This window comes from Daktulosphaira vitifoliae, unplaced genomic scaffold, assembly GCF_025091365.1.
Source record: "Daktulosphaira vitifoliae isolate Bord-2020 unplaced genomic scaffold, ASM2509136v1 Scaffold_1, whole genome shotgun sequence".
Taxonomy (NCBI): domain Eukaryota; kingdom Metazoa; phylum Arthropoda; class Insecta; order Hemiptera; family Phylloxeridae; genus Daktulosphaira; species Daktulosphaira vitifoliae.
This window is the reverse complement of record NW_026099572.1, coordinates 58215335-58231266: the sequence shown is the minus strand read 5'-3', so window position 1 is coordinate 58231266 and position 15932 is coordinate 58215335. Positions and strand designations below refer to the sequence as shown.

At 35.7% G+C, this 15932-nt stretch overlaps 1 protein-coding gene across 19 annotated transcripts in view; it reads left to right on the top strand.

Moving 5' to 3' along the window:
• Window positions 1-15932, top strand: part of LOC126907910 (microtubule-actin cross-linking factor 1) — a 69285-nt gene that overhangs the window by 20728 nt on the left and 32625 nt on the right. For 11 of the 19 annotated variants that reach the window (XM_050689591.1, XM_050689674.1, XM_050689618.1 and 8 more), the window contains 6 exons: window positions 7044-7105; window positions 8343-8360; window positions 8478-8552; window positions 9692-9781; window positions 10738-10815; window positions 10882-10974. In XM_050689591.1, the coding sequence (XP_050545548.1) occupies window positions 7044-7105; window positions 8343-8360; window positions 8478-8552; window positions 9692-9781; window positions 10738-10815; window positions 10882-10974 (416 nt within the window). Of the gene's footprint in view, window positions 1-7043; window positions 7106-8342; window positions 8361-8477; window positions 8553-9691; window positions 9782-10737; window positions 10816-10881; window positions 10975-13672; window positions 14358-15932 lie in introns of those variants that run through there. The other 8 variants (XM_050689655.1, XM_050689733.1, XM_050689744.1 and 5 more) reach the window with 3 other exon arrangements.

Genomic DNA, 15932 nt, shown 5'->3' with positions numbered 1-15932 from the left:
CTTGTACCAAATGTAACATTTTAACTCGGCAAAATAAACGAGTTGATCGACGGCAAATAGTTAAATCGATTATTTTACAATTATCATCTGGAACCTTTGTAGTTATACCTATTCCGGTACATTGATTATTCCACGTCAGTGGCATTCGTCAAAGTATCGCGGTGGTCTCGAATATTTTTTAAATACATCCACTTTGCTTTCAGTTAAATTCGTCGCTGTACTCAAACATCAGTCTTGGTGCAGTCAACAATAACCAACGTTTTTTTGGCATCAAATAATTACTGCCTACTAAGCTTGTTCTCATACTCCTCTTCTCCGCAGTACAACCGTGTAAAATATATGCTGCATATATATTGTAGCCATAGGGTTTCGTGATCATATCAGATTTTATCTGCTCTCCGTTTAATTACCAAACATTTCGAACGAATATTTACACGACATCAATTGTGTTTGGGTAATAATTTACAGTGTAACGATACTTCAAAAAAGTCATTTATTGTGTAAGCCTAGCGTGTGAGTGGCTTTCAAAACATTTACAATTAATTACGATCACCATGATAACCGAGTGGGCAAAGAACGTTTAATTTTAACATAAAGCTTTAAGTGGTCTATGAATTGTCCTTTATAAGCGGTAACTAGAAGATTAGTGAATAGGAAAACATTATTATAATAAATATTTTTTAATAAGTAATAATATTATAACAAAATTTATTACCGAAATGTACTTGGGGCATGATATACATAAAATTAAAAAAAAAAAACTCGTTTTGGTGTTTTTAGCTAATAATTTTATAGCCTAATAAGTAATTAAAATACTTTAGTAACGTTAACAGAAATATTTTTACTAACTTCTGTTAAAAATAATAAAAATATATTTCCTTTTCGTTTAGATTTAATTGCTTAAACAAAAACATAAAATACACCGATGTCTATTGGTTGACTTGTAATAATATGTTTAAATTGCACTATATCATCAAATATTATTACATGAAAATTAACTTGTCACAGTTAATATGTTGGTAATAAAACTCAATTATGAACAATTGTTTACTTCTCTATGTTTGTAAGAATAAAAATTAGTTAAAAAAATATTGTTTCTCGAATGAACCCACCATGTTAATAAAAATAGCTTTTTTACTTATCAGTATTTCCATAAGAACTATTCAGAATTACTTTAATGTGAACATTTTGTTAGTTTTATATAATCCATTGTGAAATACTCCTCCGTTACTTTAAGCATGAACGTTGTAGGTTCATATAAATTTTTGACGGTAGTAATCAATCAAGTCGTAAAGTATTCACAAACTTATCCAAGAGCATTAATCTTTATAATCCATAATAATCATTTTATATTTGTGTATGTGTATTTGTATAGATCAGCAGCGTGGTACACACTAAGCGGTTTTCGACTAGGTAGTCTTAAAAAATCCAGAAGAATTGTCAGTTTTATTGTCCTTCATTGTTATGATTACATAACACTTTGTGTAATTAAAATGCCAAAGTCAAATATTGTTATCAGATAAAAACGTAGTTACATTTGATTTACTTTGTGCGTTACTCAATCAACTTGGTACATAATTAAGCTCGATATATCTAAGCAAAATCTCAAGTATCATCACTTGTCTGCGATAACAGTCGAAAAGCAATAGAATACATATATGTTTTTTTATACTTGAAGTCATAAGCAGAATCCTTCAATAATACAATAGGCGATACATATTACTTTGGGGAGCATCGCTGCAGGACAAACGAAAATAACTATACGTAATTTTTTAACACGTTTCCACTGAACTAAATTGAGTTGTACAGTCGCGACATTGTTAAATGTGACTTGTAACTAGTAAATCAATCAATAAATTATTTTCGAATCCCATAATTTATCTTCATAAATACTTTATCTCAAACTCGTTATGTTAAATTAACTGTCAGCTAACTGTAAATTACGTTTGCGGGCGCAGTTTAATTATTTAACCATTTACGGATCTCGATCATTAAGCCGATAGTTTGTGTACAGTACGTTTAATTTTAGTAGAAATTATTGTCGTGTAAAATTATCACACAAACATGGTTTTTCTTATCGTCGTTTGCTTTTCCAACACGAGCATCTCAGGATGGTAGTCGTTTAATGTTATAGGCTTAACATTTGATTGAAGTTTCAATCGCCTTCAAATTATTTAAAACCGTCCAAGTACACAGACGCGGTATGGAAATTAATTATAAGCCGTTTACTAGTGACACACTCGACCTAGTAAAACGAGAGTCATCAGAAATTATTCGCTATTGCAAACTGACAAATTCAACTGAAACATGTTCCGAGCCGAATAACTTAAACCAGGATAGATAAAAAGTGTAAACTTCATAAGTTTTAACATTATAATACGCATTAAACGACCGAATGAATTTCCAGTAGCTGGTTCAAGGATGAAGAAATCAATGGAGTATCGTAAAACTGTTGTTTTCCTGCTCTCTTTTAAAGCGTAAATAAAGAAAAAATGCATTAAATTTTCATGTAATTTTAATTAGTGTGTGCTGAAACATAACTTTTTTTTTTTTGTATTATTTTCTAGCGTTTTATTGTTTCTTGTAAATGAGCAAGCACATTTTCGAGGCTGTATAGCTAACAATGCACACATGATTACATATGCTCCGATGTTTTTATTTTTTTACTAGTTGTGCGTTACATAATCAATAAACGATACTCGTCAAGTCCGCGGTAGCACTTGTTTGGACCCTGCCAAGTGTACCCGCTAACTATATACGTACATACGCTGTCTGTTACCGGGACGTGATGTCCTAAATACCTTCTGGTTACGTGTGTCTCATCCGACCTTGGCATAGATCGACCCGAACACGGACAGGCACACCGGTGCTGCTTTTGTTGTCGCGTTCTGTGCTTAGTGTTAAGAATGCTTAAGAAAACGGGCACCGAACTTGGCTGCCTACAAGCGCCGCGTGATCGTTGACCCAACGACGAGTATTCTGATGGGTTCGCGTGCCCGCCCGTTCCGTCGCGGTATCGGTCATCGGCTCGCGTGTGCGCCTGCAAACGGTTACCGCCGCTCGGGTAGGCGCTACAATAGAGACCCGCGAGGTGCAACTCTCTTCTGCTTTGTTAATGTGCTCGTATTTATGTGTGCGCGCATAAAAAACACACAATGATATCTTCTAGGCGTATACGGCTGTGTTGCTGCGAACGTGTGTACCCGTTCGTTAATCTCATTCACGTTGTTTTGTTTCGCTTTCGTTGGCGCGCGCGTGGCGACCATCCGTTAATTAGAAATATCGTGGCGTACAATAGATTTTCGACCTCAAGTATCAGGTTTTTCTTTTGTTTTTTCAATCGAGGTGAACGTCGTGTGAGAGGATACGAAATTATTGCACCGTGGAAAATCCGTTAACGCGCGATTATCGTAGTGGTATCGGACAACGTGTGGGAAACGTTGCTTTTCATTCAATTTGTTTTCCTGACCTTAAGTTTTGTCCAATGGGGCTTACGGATACGACTTGTAGCCGTGTTCTAATTTTTTCGACGATAAAAGAGTTACCGTGTTCGCTAATTATCCTCGAAAGAAAATTCAATGTCGTTTCGCTCGAATCACGTGCGCAACGTATAACATTACACAGCGCACTCCACTTACACTTACATCCGAATAAATGGCGGCGGCCGGCAAAAAATTATGACGTTGTTAATAACCTTACGCCATGTGTACAGCCTTTTTATGCGTTTTTCCCCGTGAACGTAAAAAAGTACTTTGTCGTTACCGTGCGTTTTCTACGATTGGTTGTGTTAGACCGTCCGAATTTGAAAATTCTACGGACTCTTTGTGCGTTACGACCAAAAGTGTAATCTGACGTTGAGATTTTTTCAACATTAGCCAATGGCGTGTGTTTCTAACGGAGCACACATTTCCTAGAAATATAATTTGTTTTTTTTTTTTATGAGTCAGAGTAGTGTGACATAATTATTCGTTATGGCGAACAGTGGTTTCGGTACTTTTATTTGCAAGCAGGTTAAATAAATTATACACGCAGAGTGCAAATGTGCTTACAATATTTGCTGTGTAGATGACCGCGTTGGCAATAAATAAATTATAATGATTAAACATCAACTTCGGTGTACATGTACATATATATGCCTGTGATGTTATATTAATTATTCAGTTTTAATATTTTACGATTTTATTGCCTTTTATGGCAGTTATTTAATACATATGAGTGTAAAGTTTAATGATAACTGGCGTTGAATTTATTCGTTCTGCATACGAGATGATATAGAACGCCAATAATTAACACAGATAACCAACCTAAGTAACCTTTGGTGAACTTAACAATCAGCAGTAGTTTTGGCGATGAATTTTTAATAAACCACTAATTGTTTTCATGTGTAGTACTTTTATGTTGTGTCCCATATAGAGTTTACTTCTATTTTGCATGTATATGCTAATGAAATTTAAAAAAGTTCAAGTGACAGGAGAATTATTGTTGAAATGTATCTAGGCGTTTAAACTAATAGGAAAGATCCTAATTTCTGTTGTACTGTGATGATGATTTATGTGTTAGAACAATTATAGAACGATTATGAGTAATTTTCTGTTTAGAAAACATTAAAACATGTTCAGAAATAAACTGTTAGCAGTTAAACAGAATACACGCACGACGGCATACACATGTCAATAACACACACTCTGCTTTGTAATTAGATCAGTTGGACACTTCATAACACTTAAGAAGTATATAATTTCAGTATAAGTGTCAAAGTGTGTATTTTATCGATATTTCTTAGTTTATTACAAATTAAGTCAATAACAATCCGTTCTTGTTAATGTATCGCAATCATTTGCATTACTCATATGTGCTATTGTACGTGTAACCAAAGCTTAGTGTAGGCAGAACAGATGATATATTTTATTTGGAGGGGATACTTTTGTCCCACCTAATTTTTTTAATGTACTTTGTCCAACGTTTAAAATGATATGTATGTGGTACTCGGAGACTAGTATAATTTTGGCGTTCATGATGAGTTGACAGTAGTCGGTAACAAATAACTAACTATGCAGTTCATATGATGCCAAACTATATCAGATCTAAAATCCTTTGTAGATCAATTCAATTTGAGCCAATTGGATTCAATAAAATATCGTTGTGTATTGGATGCACTCGAGTTGCCAGAAAATGTGTTCCCCAGAAAACATTGGCCTAAGTCCACATGTCCGTTGGACAGGTTAAATACGCCAAGTTGTCAAACTCACTATTGTAGACTTAATGATGAACGACTGATTGTTTAAGATTTCATCCTATAAATGCGTTTGAGATCAATATATGCTTTTTATGTATATATTTTTTTAATAGCCAAGTAATTCAGCGATTTACCACCGAAAAAGTTAATGATACAATGCGACGGTTGTATTTTAACCGGAACATTGTACTGCTTGTTGTTGAGNCAGAAAATGTGTTCCCCAGAAAACATTGGCCTAAGTCCACATGTCCGTTGGACAGGTTAAATACGCCAAGTTGTCAAACTCACTATTGTAGACTTAATGATGAACGACTGATTGTTTAAGATTTCATCCTATAAATGCGTTTGAGATCAATATATGCTTTTTATGTATATATTTTTTTAATAGCCAAGTAATTCAGCGATTAACCACCAAAAAAGTTAATGATAAAATTCGACGGTTGTATTTTAACCGGAACTACTTGTTGTTGAATTCAACTGGTAAATGATACTACAATTGCAATCGATTAAATATTTATTAATAATAAAAAATGTTAAATATGCTCAATTGTAGTAAAGTAATTTATCATCGTGTGATATTAGTGAAAATCTTAATTGTTGCACTTGATAACTGTAGGAGTGTTATTGTTGGCATTGATCCCGATTGATTTATGTCAATAGTATTTGTTATAGTTAAAAAAAATACTTTTAAGAATACACCATGGCGTGTCATGATAATAAATTTGTATAAATAAGTTTATCTGACGACGTGGGCGGAATGATATGTATTTATAGGCAACTGTGATGTGTGTTGATGATAGAGAGCGCCGATGTATTCAATAGAATGAAATATTTTTTTGTTGCGTTCAATTAGAATTTCCACAGAGTCATTGCAAAAGAAATTCCTCGGGAACGGTCGTTACTAATGATAATGCGAAAAACATTAGGAGTATTAGAACAATGAGCGTATCAATTCGCTGGAATTGCTCAGTGACGACTTATAATCTGCAGCGATTCCGCCAAAGACTTTAACTTGCACAATTATTGAATGATCTACTGACTTAACTTGCGCATATTGTGAAAGACCCGACACTGTTGTTTGGGGATCGGTCGGCTATTCCATTGCACAGGAAAACGGCGTAGCAAATGGTCGTCGAGTGCAAATAACCATAGGGAAATTTTTTTATGTAAAACGATTGCAGCCGTAACTTGCTCGTTACGCGGTGTTGCGAAAACTGTCCTTTTTGCTACTCGTTGAGATTTATTGGTTCCGAGTTTTCTCAACTCGTTCACACGAAAATCCTTAACCGGTTATTTTACCGTTCTATACTGTTGATAGATGGCGACATTCGAAATTGTTCTCATTTTTTAGCTTCAAAACAACTGGCATACGATTTCACTTGGGTTGGCGATTGTTCGAATTAATTGTATAAAGATCGCCAATGGAAATGTTATCATAGAGACATTGATTGCAAAATAATTGACAACTAGAAGTCCAAAAAAAATAGATTTACACATTACTGATTAATGATTTTGTCTATATTAATGATTTGCCTTTCTGTGTACGGATTTAATATTAGCCGTACACACAACATTCATTCATATTTTCAAATATTATTTATAATTTTACATTCTATTCTATTTAGTGTTAGAGACCACTTAAATGGTGGTTATCTCATATTGTTTGTGTACATTCTTATACTTGAGGTTATCAGCGTCAAGTATCGTGGTAGGGTACGTTTCTCGTTGGCAAATGACCCACAACTACACTTGACCCTGTTGCAATGTATTATTTTTCCCTTATCAATGTATTTTTTTATGTTTTCAGATGAAAGAGATGCCATACAAAAGAAAACGTTTACGAAATGGGTGAACAAGCATTTAAAAAAGGTAAGTACGTGGGCGTAANATTCAAATTAAATTTATGTGTAACTCTTGCTATAACTAAGGTAGCTATTGAGATGTCAATAAAATTTGTAGGTTTGGTTTGATATAAATGCTTTTTTTTTTTCAAATAATATATTAATTTCTTTATTTTTCCAAACAGAAATTGATAAAAAAGAACAAAAAAAAAAAAAAAAAAAACGCAAATCGTTTCTCTATCGGACCCGAAAAGGTAATGTTGCGTCGGACACACCACTCCCGTTCAGTGAGTAATATTTTCAAATATAGTCGAACGACAACGCGGCGAGCTGTCCGAGATAATGATATTGTGTTCGACAGTCGTTAAAACTGCTGTAAAAAATAAATACCGACAAAAATACGTTAACTCGAGTGTGTTATCGCTCGACGACACAATGATAGTGTGCATAACGTCTTAGTTATTGTTGATCGTTACCCCTGTGCCCGGTGGTCGGTGAAATAGTTGGCTCAAAGTCGATGAAATGCATCACTTGTGTTGTTTTTTTAAATTCATACGGTCAAATACTGTTGTTTCCACAGTTGTTGTCGACAAACGGTCCAATAGTTTTTTAAAACCGCACACATTGTCGTTTCTTGCAATCACCGGCGGCGTGTATTCCTTAAGTGCGGAAAACGGCCTCATAATTGTAATTAATTATTCATACGCCGTACAGTGCGCGTTATTGCGATGAATGTATCAATTTTAATTGCGAATATTTATTTATTTTTCTATCCGTCACATAATACACGTTTGGAGGATTGCTATCGCCGTGAATACTTATCAGAGTTTTCTACAACGATATCGGGTCAAGGCCGGTTTATATGTACACAGCAATCCGATGTAGGCATTCCGAAAAACCAAAAAAATAACGCCAACATTTTTTTCTTTTCGTTGTAATGATGTGTTTTCGCCAACGCCGAACGGAAATGTTTTTTACCTATTATTTGGCAATTCCCATTCATTGATTAGCTAAATAAACATTTTGCTGTGATAATTTAGAGGCGTCGTATTACGCCATAGGTGGGCAAATTTATTCGTTTTAGTCTAAAAAGAAGAAAAAACGATTTCTGAATTTTGCAAAATTTACCCACGACATCGGTATGTTGCAATTATTATGCAGCGAATGACTCGGTGGTGGTAATATTTGAACGTCAACACTATTTTTTTATTAATTCAATACAATAATATATTAATACGAACTTCCTTTTTTTCGTTTTTATGCAGCATTGGAAATTCTCAAAGGTATGATATTACATACACGAATTAAGATAGATTTGTATCCTGTAATATAAGATGTCCAATCGAAATCCAATATTGTTTATAAAATAATTGTATCGAATTTTTATATTATTTTTATAGGAAAACGCAGTAGAAAATAATTGTGCGTTTCAGACAAGTCCGTGCTCGCCACAGGCGGGTTCTAGTTGTCTGTGTGTAAGTTTTCTTAAAAATGTTTCTAATATCATAACGTAACGGTTTTGTGAACGTGTGTTGTAGATTTGAATTATTATTTTATCTAACTACTATCCTTTAAAAAGGGCACTTTATTTTTTTTTTTAATTTGTTAGTGTATTTCATCGATTGTTATGCCTTTTGTTTGCTACTGCTATTCCTATTGTCAAATTCAATGAATCGCCATGAAAATACTGTGAAATTGTATAAACGGTTCAATGAATGTAGTAATTAAGTATTTTGTTTAACTTATGAAAACAAAAATAATTAAACGACGCAAATTTAAAATATACGCGTTCCTACATTTGCTGGCGATCGACAAGAGTGTAAAAAAAAAAAATTAGTGCATAATTTGTATTTGATGATTTCACGTAAAAAATCAATATACTCACTCACAACACTTGGATATTTATAGTTTTTATAAGACCAGCAATTTCAACCCAACCTCGTTTCGTGTCTCTGTAACTACACCGTAAGAAATAATCGAAAAATTCCTATACGGCGGCATAGTTTTTAAATACACGTGCGCACAATCAGTGTAATTTTAAATAAAAAATAATTACGTACATAAATATAATAAATGTTTACCACTACTAATGTCCAATACGTGTATGTGAAATTTTTGTTTTTTTTTAGAGGTTTTGCGAAAATAATATCTATAAATAAGAGGTTACNGTGTAATTTTAAATAAAAAATAATTACGTACATAAATATAATAAATGTTTACCACTACTAATGTCCAATACGTGTATGTGAAAATTTTTGTTTTTTTTTAGAGGTTTTGCGAAAATAATATCTATAAATAAGAGGTTACGTGCAATTTGTTTCAAGTTAAATATAAAAACAATGTTTAGCATAAAATAAGTAACAATAATAATTGGTACTATAAACACGGCACAGTTTGTAGTAACACATATGAACATTTGCCTCGAGTGCTTTTATGCTTTTTGTTTGTATTAGAACTTTACACTAAAGTCACAAAGTTTGTAGTCAAAGAGCTGCGTTGTGGTGTTAATTATTAACATTGCGTTTCGAACACAAACAAAAACTAGCGATAAACTTATTAATCAATCTAAAATTTCAACACTATCAATTATTAATTTCATGTTTTTGCCGTACAGGCGAACCGACACGTGGGCGATCTGTTCATCGATTTGCAAGACGGTCTAAACTTGATATCGCTGCTGGAGGTGCTGTCCGGCGATCAGTTGGTAAGTGCTCGAGTTTACTATCACATTGAAATCGTTGTTAAGTTTGTGTTGGTGCAAACGTATCGAAATGGACGCGATAAAGAAAACAAAGTTACTCGGTTTTAAAAAACAGAGACTTTTCAAGGTTCGCCCATGAAGGGTGTGGTCCTGGTAGGATTTATGACGTGACAGATTATCATTAAGCCACAATCGACTGATATTTCGCCAAAAGCTGTTGATTGTAGTAACTTCGCGCGGCAATTTTCGTAGGCGGTTCCCCCACTCAAATGCCAACGAATCCGTGCGATTTTCTTTCCCCTGTCTCCTCCTGTTCGTATCGCTATTATTCATTTGACTCGTTTTATCGTCGCTGGACGATAAAACATGTATATTATGTTCCTATTTATAAATATAGTGCTAATGCTGTGGCACTGTCCGCGTACATACGCGATTACGTGCACATTACAACAATTGTGAAAACCCTAAACGAAGGAAAATGCCGCCGCTATTACGTCCAAGAAAGGTGTTCCCTAGTAAACCGGACGACGGTAATTACGGCCAACAGCAACTCGCAACTTGATATTCCGTATAAAGTGATGCGCCAAGGCCTGAATAACATCCTTGTCTTTGTTTTGCCGTGGCTAAAAATTGTGTAATATAATTTGTAAAAAAAAAAAGTGCATTAAATTGATGTCACCGCACTCTCCCCTGGTCGTCGCGTTCCACTGGTTTTTTCGACATTCTGTTTTATTCATTTTGGTTTTACGATAATCTCGAAAAATATATACCGTGATTCACCTACGTACTTAATAATTAAGTGTGTGGGTAATAAGCACAACACACGAGAAATAGCTTTTTCCCTAAAATTTCTATGCAAATTTCACTTTGATAAATACTAATGTTTAGTGTATCGATAATATTAAATATGTGTAAGTGTGACAGAGAGTTTCCTATTATTATTATTAACGTTTTTACAGCCCAGGGAACGTGGCAAACTCAGGTTTCACATGCTACAAAATGTTCAGATGGCGTTGGAATACCTTCGTTTCAAAAAGGTAAACAGTATTATCTGTTAAAATCCTTTATATTATTACTGTATTGTTTTGTTGCTCTGTTCTTAGATCAAGCTTGTGAATATCCGGGCGGAAGACATCGTGGATGGCAACCCTAAACTAACGTTGGGTCTCATTTGGACCATCATACTTCATTTCCAGGTTGGTGTATATTTTTGTAGTCGTTTAGTGCTTTTTTATTGCTGACGGACGCGTATTTCTATTGTGTTTGAACGTCGAGAAACAATAAACTCTCACAACATGCCGGTCACGTGTGAGCAGTACTAAATGACACACTGTCATATGTCCGGCGCACCCGAAACTTTCGTTAGTCAACCATATTATTACTATCATTTTTGTGTAGTAAACGCGTTTAGTTTATATCGAAGGATTAATTCTAGGACGAGTTTGTTCCCCAACGCCATCGTAGTCCTTAAAAAGTGTATTGTTTTTGTCATTCGATGGCTTAATGGAACACTCGAGTTGGTCTCTTATACGATTTTTACTATAATGTACTCATATGTACATCATCAAGTTAATTACTATTCATCGGCAGTAACCTCGAGTTACTACCGATGGATGTATAGGCTCTCCGATGTCTATTATTGTTTTCGTCAACTCGCTGGTGACCTCTCGGGTTTCTCAGGTACCCCTACGTAAAAAAAAAATAACAATATTTTATGAATGAACGAACATTAAAAAAATATTACATTATTGGATACGGTATCGTTGGTGACCTTATAGGCGTTCTTTTTTTGTTTAAAAAAGAGAACAGCCAAAATTGCAATCGACGATAGCCTTAGTTGACAATCGCCTGGAAAAGTCAACATCTGTTCCAAGAGTCATACGTGTCCTATTCCGGAGTAGAGAATACAACAATATAGACAGTTGTGCGACTGGGCACGTTCTGTTAGGGTTATGCTCCTTAAACAGTAATCAATTAAAGCGTAACTCGTCTATCGTTTTAACAACGTTTTGTGTTGTTGTTTGGCTTTTATTCGCTAAACTTCTTAAGAAGTCGCATAGATTTAACGTTATTAAAATTTTCCTAAAATAAAAAACAAATTCCAGTAACAATTTTTTCGTAATGTAGGCGACCACTTTCTGTAGATCATTTCGAGAGATTAATATACTTAACAAATTTGAATATTCGAGTATCATATCTATTATGAACTGATTTTGACGTTTTCAGAAAAGAGTAGTTAATCTTATTTCTTTGTATAGTGTTCGCTCTTGAAAATGATTTTATTGGTGTTCTCTGATTATTTAGTTGTACGCAAATTGCGCAATATTTGTTTTGTTTCCTGTCGTGTCAATCGCTTTAAACTGTCAAAAATATACACTACTATTATTTTTTCTATACGTACAACACGTTCCGTTTAAAATAGCATAGCTAATAGCTATGTAAGCGATGTATAAAAAAAAAAATTAAGGATAAGAAGGAATCCAATGCGGCGGCGGTGTCACTCGGTCGGAGAAACCTTATTTTGAATCCGAAATAACTGTAATTTAATATCGGCGACGTTTCGAGGACAAAGTCGTCTAGTGTGTGTGTGTGTGTGTGTGTATTATTTTATTTTTACATCAGCTAATGATAAACGTAGCCGGCGTGTACATTACTTGTTTTAACTGCAATGAGCTTTTCACGGGAATAATTGACATTAGGATGTTCGTTCGGATTTCAATCAGTTCTTCTAGTCTTGCGAAATCGTGTTTTGTGATACAAATAAATCTAAACACAAAACAAAGAGTGTGTTTTCTAACGGTACTATTTATAATAACCGCCAATCCGATCACGACCTGTGTTGGCATTGCTTTTTTCTTTGTCGCACATCACGGAATAGCCATTAGTAAGTTTTTGCACTTGAAAAGATGCAGTACAATCTTTGTTGTGATCTCAGCAGTTATTTCACTCGTTTAAGTGGCCGTCGCGCGAATTTCTTTTACTAGTCCACGATGCCGTTGTTTTGCATTGTTCCTCAAACGATTACATAAATTTTGCGTTGGCTGTACTGTCCACGCGGCGTTTTATAGATCAAATAGCTATTCGGCGAGGATTGGAATTTCCTTATACAGGTTCACATCGTGAAACGTTTTTTTTTTTTTTTAATGACTTCACTCCTATTTACCTATCGTCAAGTCCAATGCAAATACTTCCGGAAGGTGGAATACTCTTTTTTTATTTTTCTTGACCTATTAAGTTCGAACTTAACCCTGATCGGCCGCCCATGCTCAACGTTGTTTGTGTTTATGTAACGTCTCTTCGCTTACATCTGTTGCTCTGGGCGCATCCTACACACAAAGACGACGGTGTGGCCAAGGTCCTCCCGCGCCGATCAAGGATAAGTTGCGGTGGAAAACATGTTTGACGGTGGCACGCACCTGGTCACCCGATCCCTATATGGATATGTGGTGCACCGGTCCGAGGATTTCGGACAGGCGTGGGCTACCGATGTAGGCGCTGCCGCCGCATGCCGCGGGTGTCCTGTTATCGTGCGGTTGCCCAACTCCGCCGTTGTGGCATAACACACTCGCCGTGTATGGGGGGCGGGAGGAGGGAGCAACGATTGTTTTTTTTATTCAATGAGTTTTAGCACGTACTCTGGTATAGTATTTTTTAAGTAGGACCTTTAATGTACGCTTTATCTTCGGCCGCAACGATATTCAATGGATATCCCCCCTTCGCTGGTGCGTGTGCCGCACTGTTAACCTTGAGGAGCGTTTTATCACGGTAGACGGGTAATGTCACGTCCCCCCGGTGCCCCCGCGATTTACCTGCGTGCACACCTCCTACTCATTCACTTATTCTGCAGCGGGGCCTGACCCAAACGCCGCCGCCGCTGCAGCCGCTTAACACGGTTCAGTTATCTCTTGTGTACCGTCCGTATCGCATGCGCGCCGCAGTTTTTGTATCGACCGAGTGTAATACTGTGAATATTGTCACAACATTAAAAAAAAAAAAAACCGTTATTAAGTTTGGAAATATTTATCTTGTTCACTACTAATCCCTCTAACCACTTGCATTCCACCCGACGGCCGTTTGGCGACGTCATGTGTTTGACCGTCTAACGCGGACGATAACCAGCAGTACACTGTTATATAGCTAAATAGATAACGTATTAACATCTTGCCATATTAAAAATACCGTCAATATGTATCGCATTAGTAAGGCCACCAAAGAAGTGTCTTCTTCGTCGTCGTCTTCCGCCGTTCCCAGGCCCGGAAGTGGTCGGCTGTTTATTCAAGGTACTCGGGAGTCGGCCGACGATGGCGTTCGCGACCTGCAAACAGTGCACACTAAGCGGCACTTATCCACCGAAGTGTCCGGCTCAAACCACGAATCCCAAAGAGTAGATAGGCGTCCGGAGGTCGGCCGGCATTCGGTCACAACCCGAGTGCTGCGCAAGACTACCGTGTTGACCAAAGGTGTAGAGATGTCGGCCACCGAGAGTATGATGAAAACTGGCCAGATGTCTGTGAGCGACCATTCATACGAAGAGTCCAAGAGGTCTCGTCAGCAGATGATCAAAACGAAAAAGGCCAAGGTACTCTTAAAGAACGAGAATATCAATGGTTAAAATTAAAGACATTGATGAGCACTCTAGAGTTCATTTTTTAAGTCCTTTAGCACTTTCGATAGCTGTAAATAATCATTTTTTTCGAAATGTCAACAAAAGCGTAATTTGAATTTTATCAAGTAATACTCGTATACAAGTACACATCTTTAAGTATTAAACGACTATTTCATCGCCATTTTTCTCATTAAATAGTTCAAAATCTACCATCCCAGTTATGTTAATTACTGAAATTTTATTATTGTGCAATAACGCTTTCTAATATTTATTTATAGTAAGATTTTAAAGTTGCGTACACATAAAAGTGCTTATCAAACGTGTTTTTTGAACTATTGATGTTCAAATCCCTCATAAACACAACCCACTTAAAATTGAAGCAAATTATTGTTGTTTGTTCTGCACTTTTCCGCGTTCTGAGTCAATTTTACGATGTTTGTTTAGTTAATGCATTAAATGATTATACAGATAAATGATTTACTAAAAAAGTGTCGTCTCTACTTTACCTTTGTGGTGAGAATAAATAATAAATATTCACAGTAATGACTTATCTTTATACTAAAATGTAAGGGTCAAATAAAACACACGTGTTTATTGATCATGATCAGTCATAACAAATAACTTCTTCATGGATGACATAATTTGGCTTGCATTTGAAAAATTATTAAAAAGCACTAGTTGGTATATAATGCCAAAAAGTGCTTTAATAACACAAATTTTACATGTTGTCCCCACTTTTACGCCTTTTGGCCTTTAGCCAAAATCGCGAATCCTATTGTGTCCTTTCGTTAGTCCACGTTTCTCAAAAAGTGTTCTTGCAGCAGTCACTTACACGATATTGTGCGCTTTTGAAAATCTTGGTTGATCGTAACACATGGTAACTATTTAATATTCTTTATGTTATCTCGGTAATTTATGAAAATCAATTAATTTGGTGTTTTAGTTAGGCATTTAAATTGTATTGCCAAAAAATACTATTGCCAAGTGTTAATATAAATGTATTTTTGAATTAGACATTTTATCAGCTTACGTGAATGTATTCGACTTAATCTTCTAGTACCTGGTGGCTTTTGTTTCTTCAGATAACGTTATTCACTCGTGATTTTGAATACTTAAGTAGACCTCATATTGCATACGTCCTATTCGCAATCATTTGTTGTATATTATGTGTGTGTTTTACTCTCTCTAATTCCGTCCGTTAGTTGTATGCAAAAAAAAAACAATGGAAACTGTTAATCATTTTTGTTTGATGTAATCGCATTTACTACAAGCGTAACCGACGTCAAGATCATTTGATTTAGTCCAAACGAGTAATATGGTTGATACTTTCCCGTCCGATCTATTGTAAACCCTTTACTCGACTCGAGTCGTGGCGATCCGCACAACAATAGTGATCGACTTATAAAAGTATTGTCTGTAGTATAAGTGTTTGTATCGAGACATATGCACCGGAAACGGAGAGAGGAAGGTGAACGAACTGTAGTGTGACGTACTAACAGAGAACGAAGTTGTGATCTAGAGGACTTGATCGACTTTCGGAGAGAGCCC